This window comes from Cnephaeus nilssonii (assembly GCF_951640355.1).
Source record: "Cnephaeus nilssonii genome assembly, chromosome: 15".
Lineage (NCBI taxonomy): Eukaryota > Metazoa > Chordata > Mammalia > Chiroptera > Vespertilionidae > Cnephaeus > Cnephaeus nilssonii.
Window position 1 is genome coordinate 25100889 of NC_137086.1, and position 12077 is coordinate 25112965.

The 12077-nt window shown below is 56.0% G+C and overlaps 1 protein-coding gene across 3 annotated transcripts in view; it reads left to right on the forward strand.

The window, feature by feature from the left end:
* The window catches only part of TTC7A (tetratricopeptide repeat domain 7A), a 106150-nt gene that overhangs the window by 78919 nt on the left and 15154 nt on the right, over positions 1-12077 (forward strand). For 2 of the 3 annotated variants that reach the window (XM_079791691.1, XM_079791693.1), the window contains exons 16-18: positions 3336-3452; positions 6605-6702; positions 8534-8668. In XM_079791691.1, the coding sequence (XP_079647817.1) occupies positions 3336-3452; positions 6605-6702; positions 8534-8668 (350 nt within the window). The remainder of the gene's footprint in view (positions 1-3335; positions 3453-6604; positions 6703-8533; positions 8669-12077) is intronic. The other variant, XM_079791692.1, reaches the window with a different exon arrangement.

A 12077-nucleotide genomic window follows, 5' to 3' on the forward strand; every position in this document is an offset into this window, starting at 1 on the left:
AAATCCTCAGAATCCTTTCTTCAAATGACAGTTTAGGTTCATTCAGTGTATAGACCATGTGTACCAGGGGCTGGGCTGGTTGAAGGGGGGTGCAACCGGGCTTGCCCCTGGTATCCCCCCACTGCTAGCAGCCTCCCCATGGCCCACTCAGGAAGCACGGCGTTCTCATGAGGCTGTGGCCCATCGTGTGGGGCCAAGAGTGTCTCCCACCAGCCTGGGTGGCCCACCAGGGCTCTGCCAGCCTTCTCAGGCCGCTGTTTGAAGAATGGATCCACCCACCCTGGCAGATGGGATGGAGGGGTAGTCCTGAGCTCCGGCAGGCCTGGGGGCCTGATGGTCTTAGTCAGGAGAGCAGCATTGTTGCTCCTTCAGAGGGGGCAAAATTGTTTGCTGATCGCTGCTGCAAGAAGGTGAGAAGGTGGGTTAGAGGTACGCCAGCAAGTGCGCAGATGAGCACATCCCGACGTAGTGAAGTCTGTCCTGGAGAGGGGGGTGTACAGCCCCCTTGGGGACATAGTCAGAGGGTAACATCTGGCTAGGACTTGGCCAGATGTTGGAGGGGAAAGGGTGAGTCCCAGCAGCCTGTCCTGCAGTTCAGGGAGCTGCTAATGTGCATCTGAGCAGTGCCCGGGCCCCCAGGCCATGCGGAGGGGTGACGGGGTGAAAGGTGGCACACACAGGCATTTGCACTGATGTCATAGATGCTCGGGACAGGCTTGCTGCTGAGGAAGGTCTCACTGGCATTGCTGCACGGCGACACCAAGGAAACCTCAGGAGCTAATCTGGAGCCTCCCAGGATCCCGGAGTGAAAGGTCCGAGCAGCCCAGAAAGGATGTGCTTGGGTTGAGAAATTCTGCTCTGGGTCACTCACGCTGATGGAATGTCAGCAGCCTATGTTGGTATCAGTCACTGTCACGCCAGCTCATTTCTGTTGCAAGCACGTGGTTGGTCAGGTCTGCCACGGCCCCATCCTGGCTCTCAGGGATGCAGGGAGCAGAAGGGGCAGGCACCCTAGCAGAGAGGAGATGCTGAAGAGGAGGCCGGCATGTCGGGGAGACTGGGTGTGAGGGGAATGCTGCAGGGCTGGGCTACCCAGAAGCTGTCGGTGAACCACCCCATCCCAGACCTGCCCTGGGGACTCTGTTGCCTCAGGGGAGGGGCAGCCTTGGCATGGGCTTGAGCCTGGATGTTTCCTCCTCCCCCAGGGCTGGCTTTCACTCCTCACCCACACCTGCAGCTCCAGCCACTGCCCCCCGCCTTGCTTCTCCTCTTTCCCCCACTCCTAACTGTCTCCCATCTCACCCTCCTTTTTATCAAATACCGGCAAGAACCCTTCTCTGTGTTTTGCCGGCACTGAGTCTGATCCAAAAATCCAGCATCTGAGTCTCTGGGCAAGTTGGCATTTGTAGCACTACTGTTGCCTTGAGGCAGACACTGTCTCCCACGTCATGTTCCCTAAAGCACAGGCTCCTAGCACCTGTGGGGTGTTGGCCCCTTGGAGATCCGGGGAAAGGGGAGCAGGGGTGGGAGGGCCAGTTCTCCCAGCAGCTGCCCACTGGGGTGCTGAGACCACACTCGGCTCAGGCCTGTGTAGGCCACACTGTGGGGTCATGGTTTATGCCGTGGGGACCTTGTAGGTCAGCAGGCATCCTGAGTCGGGGAAGGCTCCCCGAGGGAGGTGAGGTTTAAAGTCCATCATGGGGAATGGATGGAAATGGAGAGGAGAGGCCATGTGGAGGTGGGGGGTGGCACCCTATGCGCAGGGTACAAAAGGCACGTGGCATGTTTGAGGAAACGTGAGAAGGAAAAATATGCTTGCCCAGACCCCAAAACCCCTCCTCTAAAAACCTCCTCTGGGGCACATTCCACCCTCTTCATTCTCTTATCACAATCTGATTAAAACAAGGTATGAGGAGAGAGGATCAAAGTGAGGCCATCCAAGTCCTTTGTGAGCCTGGAGGCAGAGATCTTAGTACTTATGGGGGCGGGGAGGAGGGGGGTAGGGGGGAGGCCCTGAGTGAGGGCAGTCAGAGGGGAAAGTTTCCAGATGCACACCTGGCCTCCCTGTGTGGAGCCAGCCCCTGCTGCACCCTTAGGTCCCAGGGATGCTCCCTCCCTGGATGCAGGACTGGGCTTCCATGAGGGCCTGTGTACCCACCTCAGATGGACTGGCAGAACCACCCAGCAGCAGTCAAGTTCAGGGCCCAGCAGCCATGCTGGGAATAAAAGGGTCTCATTGTTCACCGCCCGGTGGGAAGCAGGAGGCTCGGTCTTGTTTGGGCCTCCGTGGCTCAGCCAGTCTGCTGGTGTGCATCCGTGTTGCGGGCAGTACCCGTGACAAGAGTGCAGTATCGCCATACCCACTGGTAAATAGCCACTTAAACCTCCTAAGTGTCCCCAGCTCTCCCAACACAGTCTAACCCCTGGCACTGCAGGGTGTCCAGACGCCACCCAGTCCTGTGGGCCAGTCTTCTGAAGGTCTCTGCTGTGTCCTGGGCAGAGGGAGGTAGCCCTCTGCCACTCCTGTAGAACCAGTCCTTTCCCTCTCTTCCAAGCCCCTCCGAGGGTCACATCCCCACACCATTCTTACATCAGAGGACTTCCGGTTTTCAGGTTGAAAGAGATTCTGTGTTAGCTCTCTCCCTTTGCACGGTAACTGTGTTCCTAAATGGTGACTGAACAGGACCTCATGGAGCTTTAATCCTATTGGCTATATAAGGGGACCAGGCTATTTTAGGGAATTCAATGAAGAATTCTCTGATAAAATCAAACATGGGTATCCTCATGTATTCCTGGATCAGGAAACAAAGTCTGTAATTCAATTGAGGAGATGCTAATTGAGCAGCTGGCAAGGTAGAAAGCAGGACTCTGCCCTTTAGTGACCTTCTTACCTGGCTGAGCCTCTTTCTTTGACTCAGAGTTGCTTTCTGAGTCTGCCTCTCATACAAGGCCCCATTGTGGGCCTGTGCCACATGTCAGATAAAGAGAGCCACGTGGTCAGTGAGGATGTGCAAACGGGACTAGTAAGCACACTGGACAGTGCTTCGGAGGGTGGGGCAAGATAGGCTATGATCAGGGGACAAGAGGATGAGCAGTGTGGATGCTGACGAATGCCGAAGAGCGCTTTGTGCATTGGCACAGAGTATGGAGAAACTGAGGCACGGAGAGAGCGAGTGATCCAGGGGTGTAGCCGAGGCCACCGTGTTTGTGGTCATTCTGCCCGCTGTGGGCTGGGGGCTGCGCTGGTAGAGCTGAGCCTCCTTAGGGTCTCACCCTGGGAGGGAAGGGAGCCCCCTGGGGCGGATGCTGACTGCCCCTCTCTGTCCCCCCCACAGCCTGCTGTTCACCAAGGTGAAGCTGGAGCAGGTACTGAAAGGCCCAGAGGAAGCCCTCGTGACCTGCAGACAAATGCTGCGACTGTGGCAGGCCCTGTACAACTTCTCCCAGCTGGGGTGAGTGGCTGTCATTGTCCCTCGGGTTTGCCAGAGTTGACAGGCAGTGGTTGCCAGGGCAACCACCCACTGCAGAGTGGCCACATGCCAGGTGGATGGGGGCTGATGAGAATGTTTGAATGAGAGTGTGGGACTTGCTGCTCCTGGGGCCTTTCACATCCCTGGTCTAATTTTAACCTTGTGACAATCCTCTGTGAAGTACATAAAGAACCTATTTAGGAGACTGACGTTGAGAGGGGTAGGAAGCAAGAGAAATCATTATTGAGCCTCTGGGCTGGGTCCTGGGCTTACTGCTCCATCTTCCACATCCGCTGTTTATAGCTTAGGCATTATTGGATTTTATTCTCATCCCAGAGGGGAAACTGAGACTCAGGGACCTGAGCCACTTGCCTGGTAGATGGTAGTGCTTTGGCTTGAACCTCAGTCTCCCGAGTCACAGCCAATGGAGCCTGGTTCCATTTGAAAGCCAGAAGAAGAGGAAGCAGAATTCTGAAAGAGCCCCCTCCCCCACACTTACCCACTGTCTCTACACGTCCTGTCTGCACAGCCTGGGCTCTGGGTTTTTCCTGGCCCAGAGCAGGGTACTCTTGTCCAGGCTGAACCTGCAGAAAGTCTTTGTTCAAACCCACTGGGATGTTGGGGTTCAACTGTGGGCCCTCAGTGGAAAAGCGCATCATGAGGGGCAGTGCACTGCCTCTTCCTGGTCCTCTGGACCCCACCCCTTCCCCTTCTCGGGGACTGCTGGCTCTGTCGTCTCCCAGGGCCTCAGGGAAACCCAACCCTAGTGGATGTGTTTGCATCTTCACGGGGACTCTGGGAGCCCAGAGGCTTGCACAGTCCCCAGAGGCAGGTCTCTGGCGGTGGAATTTACAGAGGAGTCCCAGGGTAATCCCATGGAGTGAAACCCTTGGGCAGGGTGGGGTCAGCCTTCTCCTTGCAGCCTTTGGGCCTGGAAAATTCCAGAGCAGAGCAGGACCAATGGATGGAAGCTGCCAGAAGAAGGCTCTGGGGTGAGGGACTTTCCAGAAAGGGAATGGGGAGCTACCTGGATGATGTGAGGTGAGGGCCAGACTCTAGTGTTCAGATGCACCTCACTCTGCAGCCTACTGGCTGTGGCCGCTCGGCAGGTGCACAACCTGACTCCTACTGCCCCTGGAGCTGGCAGGGACGGCCTCTTAGCTGATGGCTGGTTGTCTGCTCATTCAGGCCTCTCAGCACCACAGCCTTGTCTCCAGGCGTACAAGGCCCAGCCTGTGCTCCCTGCTGGGCTGAAGGACTATGGGATTGCGGGGTCGGTGGGGCTTGCCTTGGAGTTTTTTCAAGCCACCACTGACACTCATCTGCTCTCTGAGGGCCTGGTAGAGCTCCTCCCCTGGGCCCCCTTTCTGGGGAACTTCAGGGTGGGGCAGGGCTCAGCCAGCGCGCTACCTGGAGACAAATGGTTGGGAGCAGAGGCCTGGATCCAATACCCTCCAGGCTTTCCCAAGAACAGGAAACATTCTTTCCCAACCTGGAGCCACAGCGCAGAAACTGGGGCTTGTGAAATCCAGTTGGGGCGAGTAGGGATCAAGGCCAGAATCCACAGCCTGAGGGTCTGGCCTACCCTGTCCCACCTCCTGCTTTGCCCCCGCATGTCCACACTGCCCCTCAGGCCCCGCTCAGATGCCCCTCCTCAGGGAGCCTCATCCTTCCGCTCAGCCCTCTCCATCTGGGTCGTGCTGATTGCTCAACCTCGACTTTCTCTTCTCCCCATCTAGCTGCCAGATCCTTTAGGGCAGGAGCAAAGCTGTGTATTGGCCTAGAACCAAGTGGCAAAAGGTCCCCGAGATGGGCTGTTTCTGGAGCCCTAGGAGAGGCCCCCTCAGGGCTGGGAGGGCAGGTGGGCGAGAAGCTGTATTGTGGATCTGCTCCACGCCAGCAGGTGCTGGGCGCCTGCCCATATTATCTCATAGGCTTCTGACAGCAGCCTTGTGAGATCGACATTCTCACGCTCGTCTCAAGACAAGACCACTCATCGTGAGAACTCGCCTTGAAAGGTGGCTTTGCCGAGGTCACACGGCCAAGAGGCGGTGGGCCTGTGGTTTTAACCCAGTGTCTCTGGCACCACACTCGGTGCCTCCTGGGAAAGGGAAGAGGGTGGAGAGGACAGGAGCCAGCCCTGACACACTGTGCTTTCGTGGGTGGTTTCTTCCAATGCCCGCAAAGATGGCTGTGCATCCACAGGCCCACGTTTCGGCCACTGTGAGTCTGCGTTAGGATGGCAAGGATACCCCAGGCTCTGGCATTCTTTGTGGGACCATCATCTTGGCACCCCCTCCAAAGGGGAGCAGCATCCAGGCTGTGCCTGCCTTCTCTCTCACCCCTGCCACCCCGGTCCTCCTCTGAGCTTCCCCAGTCAGGGGTTCAAGGGCCCCGGGCATCCCTGGCAGTGGGCAGGGATAGCTGAAGGGCACAGCAGGCTGTGCTGCCTTTCTGAGTGGGGGCTTCCCCCGCCTCCCACTCTGAGAAAAGAGGAACCCCCTAGCAGTGTGGGAGCTGCAGGGACCTGGGGAATCGGGGTAGAGGGCACTGGGTCACCAGGCTTGTTTATCTGCCACGCCAGGGGCCGCCTTTGGCTCTTCTGAGGCCACCCTGGCAGCCAAGGTAGGGTGCCCGAGGCAGAGTGGCATCCGGGCCTTCCTTCCGGGGGGGAGATGGGCTGGGGACACTTCCGGTGGCCTTTGAGAACCAGGCTTTCCTTGGAAGCCAGTCCTCAGTACCCGCTCTGGGCCTGGCCCTCAGCTGGACATTGTGAGAGCAACGAAATGTAGAAAGGCCTCCCCGTGGCCTGGGGCGGGGGGAGGCTTCTGGCCAGAAAGGGGGAGTGTCTGACCCTCAGCACCTGTGGTGCGGGGAGCCGTGCTGACGGAGAACCGGGACAGAAGGCCGTGAGGGGCCGGGGAGCCACAGGAGGCTTTCTTGACGGAGGAGGGGACTCGGGAGGGAGGCTGAGGTGGAGGGAGAAGTACAGAGAGAACATTGTTGATGGTCCCGGCTTGGGCTCTGTTCGTGGGCCTGAACTCTGAGCCCAAAAGCCGGCCTGGCAGGAGGCGCCCTCGTCCTCCCTGCCAGCCCCCCACGTCACTGGGGCCTGGCCCTCTCTTGCCTTCCAGAGGCCTGGAAAAGGATGGCAGCCTCGGCGAGGGCGTCATGCTGAAGAAGCAGAGTGGCATGCACCTGACTCTGCCGGATGCCCACGACGCAGACTCTGGTAAGAAGGTGCCCGTGGGCAGCTGCTCACATGGGCCCACAGCTCCCCCTCCCAGCCGGGGCACCGACGGGAGCGTGGCCCCTTCCCGGCCTGCTCCTTGTGGCCGCTGCCCAAGGGCCTGTGCTAAGGAGCTGCCATCCGGGTCTTTCAGGGCCCAGTGTGGCTCTGGGGCAGGATGGCTGCTAGGCCCGGGGTGGGAAGTGGACAGCTGAAGTGGGCAAGGGAGAGCCCCTACCTCCCGGCTGGAGGCGAAGGGAGAGGGACGACTGGGGTGAATGACAGCTGTGGAGCATAGAGGCTACAGCCTGAGGTCAAGGTTCGCCATCCTAGCGTCCCTTAGTAGGAAGGAATGAGCTGGGCTTATATTTATAACTCTAAGCCCAAAGCTGACTTTTAACTGAGGACCTGAATAAAGCAGCATGCATTCCTCAAAGACACAAGAATTAGTCACAGGAATGAAAGTGTGGGGGAGTCGTATTTAATGGCCTTGCTCATTTTTTCCGCTTCTGTGGACATGAACCAAGTTGCGCCTTCGTTGTAAAGTGACGGCGCTGGTTTCCGGAGCCAAGCCCAGCACCTGACTTGACAGGTGCACCGGACGAGTGCGGTGCATGCGGAGCTGCTGGCTCCCCGGAGAGAACCGTGCAGGAGGGCAATGAAAGAGGGAGGAGCCACAAACAAATTATTAGGATTCCTTGTGCATTGGTCTTACAAACTGAAATCGTCTGTGGTTTGCCCTGAGGTCTTCTGAGTTTATTGGAGCCTTTATTGCCTCTGAGAGAGAAAGTGCTTGCATTTCACCTGCATGTGAGTTGTAAATGCCAACAGCTCATATATCCTGACCAACCGGGACGTCCCCCACCCCGGACCCAGAGCTGCCACAAGGAGGGCTTCTCCAGAGGGCACGGGGTCTGACCTGAGCTGCTACCCCAAGGTCCTTCACAGCACAACCTCATTTTTGTGTAGGAAGCAATAATATGCTCTTGTGAAAACAGCAAAAATAGCAAAAGGAAGAAAAATCACCCGTAATTTTACCACCCAGTCCTCAATAAAGTTCTTAATTCACTTTTCCTATGCCCATATTCCTTTTTTTATAAAAATGCGGTAATTCTTTCTCTCAGCCTGCTTTCTTCACCTAACTGTAGAATCTGGACATCTTTCCACATCAATGTCCAAATCTGTGCATTATTATTTGAATGACTGCATAGTCTTGTACGATTACACCCTCACTTGTTTTCGTTGTTTGTTTTGTTTCTTTGGGTTGTTTTTGTTTTTGTTAATCCTCACCCGACGATATTTTTCCCATTGATTTTTAGAGAGTGGAAGGAAGGGGAAGAGAGAAACATCGATGTGAGAGAAACACATCGATTGGTTGCCTCCCACATGTGCCCTGACCAGGGCCGGGGATCGAGCCTGCAACCAAGGTACATGCCCTTGACGGGAATAGAACCTTGGATCCTTCAGCCTGTGGGCCAATGTTCTAGCCACCGAGCCAGACCAGCCAGGACCCTCACTTGTTTTTGATCAGTCCCTGTTGTTGGACATTCGGTCATTTCGGTCAGCATGATGACAATAGGCAGTGGTAGACGAGCTTGGTTGCCAACGTTTATGACTGTGTTGCTTGGGGATAGACTCCTCGAAGTGGGCTCGCCGCCTGATTGCCCTCTGAAGCTCCTCTCCCCAGCTCTGGGTCAGGGATGAGGTGGGTGGGCCCTAACTGGTGGCTCTGTGAGCTATTTGCCCTGATTCGGTGGCCCCGTCTCTCTCTGGGGGCCTGGGGTGTGTGGCCCGCTGACTCTGCTGCTCAACCTCTCCCCCTCCTGCTCTGCAGGCTCTCGGCGGGCATCGTCCATCGCAGCCTCGCGGCTAGAGGAGGCCATGTCGGAGCTGACCATGCCCAGCTCTGTTTTGAAACAGGGCCCCATGCAGCTGTGGACCACGCTGGAACAGATCTGGCTCCAGGCTGGTGAGTGCCCCCCCCCCGACCCCCCAGTAACACCCACCCACCTCCCGACAGGCCACCAGGCCCTCAGCTGTATCCTGCCCTGGAGAAGGGAATACGGGTGGCAGGGACCGCTGACAAGGCTCACAAGGGCTTCCCTCGGGCCTGGCAACCTGGGGCTCTCGTTCCAGCTGTTTCCCTTTGCCTGGCCCAGGAGAAGCCACTTAATCTGTCTGATCATGAGTTTCCTCCGCCAATGGGGGCAGCGCCTGCCTATCTGGGAGAGGGTTGGAGGAAAGGCCACCCAGGATAGTTTTAGACTCAACAACAGGCCCCATCCCTTCTTCCTGCCCAGCTTCTCCTGAGTCAGACTAGTTAGGCTCAGGCCCCCAGAGCTCACGGACTAGCCAGAGAAGGGGTGAGGTGTGGCGGCCCCCAGGAAGGGCAGGTCTGGTGTAAAGTTCATTGAAGGCAGAGGGCTGGTTAACAGCTGGTTAACAGTAGGGTTGCCATTTAGGAGACAATCCCTCTTGACAGCTAATCGGCACTATTGCCACCATGGAGTTTGAAGGTCAGTGTTGGGGAGGAAGAGTTGCAAAGAGCTGGGTTCTAATGCCAGCTCAGTCCTGCCTGTCCTGGGTAAGGCAGTTAGCGGTGTCGGGCACATAGTAGGTGCTCAGTAAATGGTGTTGGACTTCTGTCTCACCCGCGGTAGTTGTGCACCTAGACAGCATGGCGCCACCAACAGTGACTGTCCTTGGTGCCAAGGAGTGACTCACGGGACTGATTGAAAATGTAATCAGACGGTGGTGTGAAAGGTGGATTAGAGGAAAAAGAGAGGGCCACGGCCGGAGATGTGCCTGAGATAAAATGGCAGCAGCCACAGAATAGAGAAGAAGGGGATAGAGTCAGTGGAATCCTAAAAATGAGCCAGGCCCACATGCCTCCTTGTTTGAGATCTGCCCAAGTGAAGCTCCTTACCTTTTTCCCCATTACCCTCCTACCTGACCCCTCTCTACCCGGGAGGTGGTGCCAGTAGCCCCCAAGGGAGGATGAAAGAGACCCAAAGTAGATAATCAGTCCTGGGACGTGTGGGTTTTGCAAGTTACAGTTAGACTGTGCTTAACTGGGAATCTAAGGTTTCCTGCTGCATGGAGTTCACATATGGACACATTAGTATGCAGGACGCCCCCACTCTCCCCACCGCAGGTTCTGAATCTGGGGGGAAAAGTTGGACCAGGATTCACAGAAAGGCTAGACCGGGAAGCATTTTAATAATGCAAATATTGCCCCAGTTACTATATCAGGGTCCGCCAGGATGCTAGGGATGTGTAGGGGCTGTGCTCCACAGTCAACTACTTGCATTTTAAGTAGGACAAAGAATGCTGAAAGATAAAGGGGAATCATAGACAAGGCCTCCTTTTAGGCAAATATTGCCCTGTTTTCTTCTAAGAGACGGAGCCACCGGGGCTCTGGCGGGGTACGCTGGGGGCCTCATCAACTCAAAGGACCACGTCAGTAACACCGTGACCCATTCCAGGGGCTCCCGCGGCCTTTCGTTTTAATGAGGTGTCTTGTTTACAGTCATCAGCAAATGAAAATGTTTTTGCATCCTACAAGCCTGCTTGCATGTCGCAGATATGCTCCTTTATGCTAGGGGTGCCAGAATGTTCTGGTAACTCCAAGGAAGGTTAAAAGCGTTCCTGAAGCCTATAATTTAATGTGGGGATATTGCTATAAACAATGCTCTTCCATAGTTGGCACATTAACCTTCCTTTTCTGGGCATTATCCTAGACATTCAGCCCACAGTGAACTCTGAGAACAAAATCTGAGTACTCTGAACGCGGTGCCTGGAAGGGTGGGCAGTGTGGCATTAGGAGACAGGTCTGGGTGTGTGTGACCAATGCGGTGGCTTCCACAGGGTGGACGCTTCATTTTCTCACGCAGCAGCTCAGGGATGCAGCCTTGTCTGGGACGACAGCTCTGCTCTCCTGGTCCAGGGACCCTGGTTTCTTCCATTTCATTGGCTCTGCTCTCCCTGAGTCACTCTTATTCCTGTGATCCCACATGGCTCGCCACCACATCCACATTCCAAGGCATAACTGGGAAGAGTGGGAGAAGGGGACACCCCCTTCCTTAAGGACATATCCTGGAATTTGCACACATCACTTCCCGTTACGACCCTATTGGTCAGACCTTAGTCACATGATCACACCCAGCTGCAAAGCACTGTGGGAAATGTCATTATTCATATTGCCCCATTAAAAATCAGGGGATCTGTCACTACAGAAGAAAGGGGGACTAGGCTGGTGGACAGCTGCCACAGCCAGAGGGGAAATGAGAACTTGTCCTAGATCTTCCATTCTGCACATGGGAGAATTCTGGAGCCATCTGCATCCCATGAGCCCTCTCCCCTCCCCTGGCCCCCATCGTTGCCAGCAAGCATGTACTGAGCACCTATTGGATGAAGGGCTGCCAGGAGCAGATCACCACGGCAGTAACTTCTCCCTAACTACTGCCCTTCCCCTCACCTGACCCGAGCTAAGAGTATTGACATCAGCACCACCACCTAATGACTCCGCCAGCTGCAGCAATTTTGCAGGAAGGGAAAATATCCCCCTTTATCATTTTGGACTGAGCTAATCTCCCTGGTTTGGTTCAAGATAAACTGCATCCCTGTCTGTGCTGGCAGTAAGTTCCATCATTAGGCCCCCTCTTAGGCTGGGGAATGTTGTGTCCTTCCTCTCCCTATTCTGATTGTCCTCCCCTCCCCTGTCCTTCCCATTCCAGTCTGATGTGAGAAGGGTCTCCACTTGAGAGGTGAATTTCAGGAATGTTGCCTCTGGCGGCAGGTCTGTGTGAGAATGGGAGAAGCACCAGCCCCATAGATGCTCCAGGATCCTGCGTGTACCTGGCGGTGCTTTCAGGAGGGCAAGATGGCTCACCTCCCTCTCTCACTACTGCTCAGTCTCGGGAACGAGCTGTGCTGGAGAGAGGCAGATGGATGGAGGGAGAGTTCCCTTGCCTGGAGGTCCAGGGGCTCACAGGTGGCCATTGGCTTTGCCTGGGTTGGGGGAAGTTGGCCCACATCTCAGCTCCCAAACGGCCAGTTCACACTGCTGGGCACTGGTGCCCTCGCTCTTTAGGTGGCCCTGTGTGTGGAAGCTGCCCCCGCTGGCAGCTGGGGAACTGGAGTGGGGCAACCAGGGCTGTGTCTAAAGGTCATATTTGTTATAAAAGGATAGTCGAGGAAGAAGCTGTCTTACCCTTGATCCCGCATTGCCTCGATCCTCCTCATTTCTCCTCGTGCCTTTCCTTATCTTCCTTCACTCTCTCCTCTTTTCCCAGCTCCCACCACCCCCTCCCTCCTGCCTTCTGTGCCTTCTTCCCAAGTCCTCTCTTCCCTTGTTCCGGTTTTTTCTTCTCCCCCCT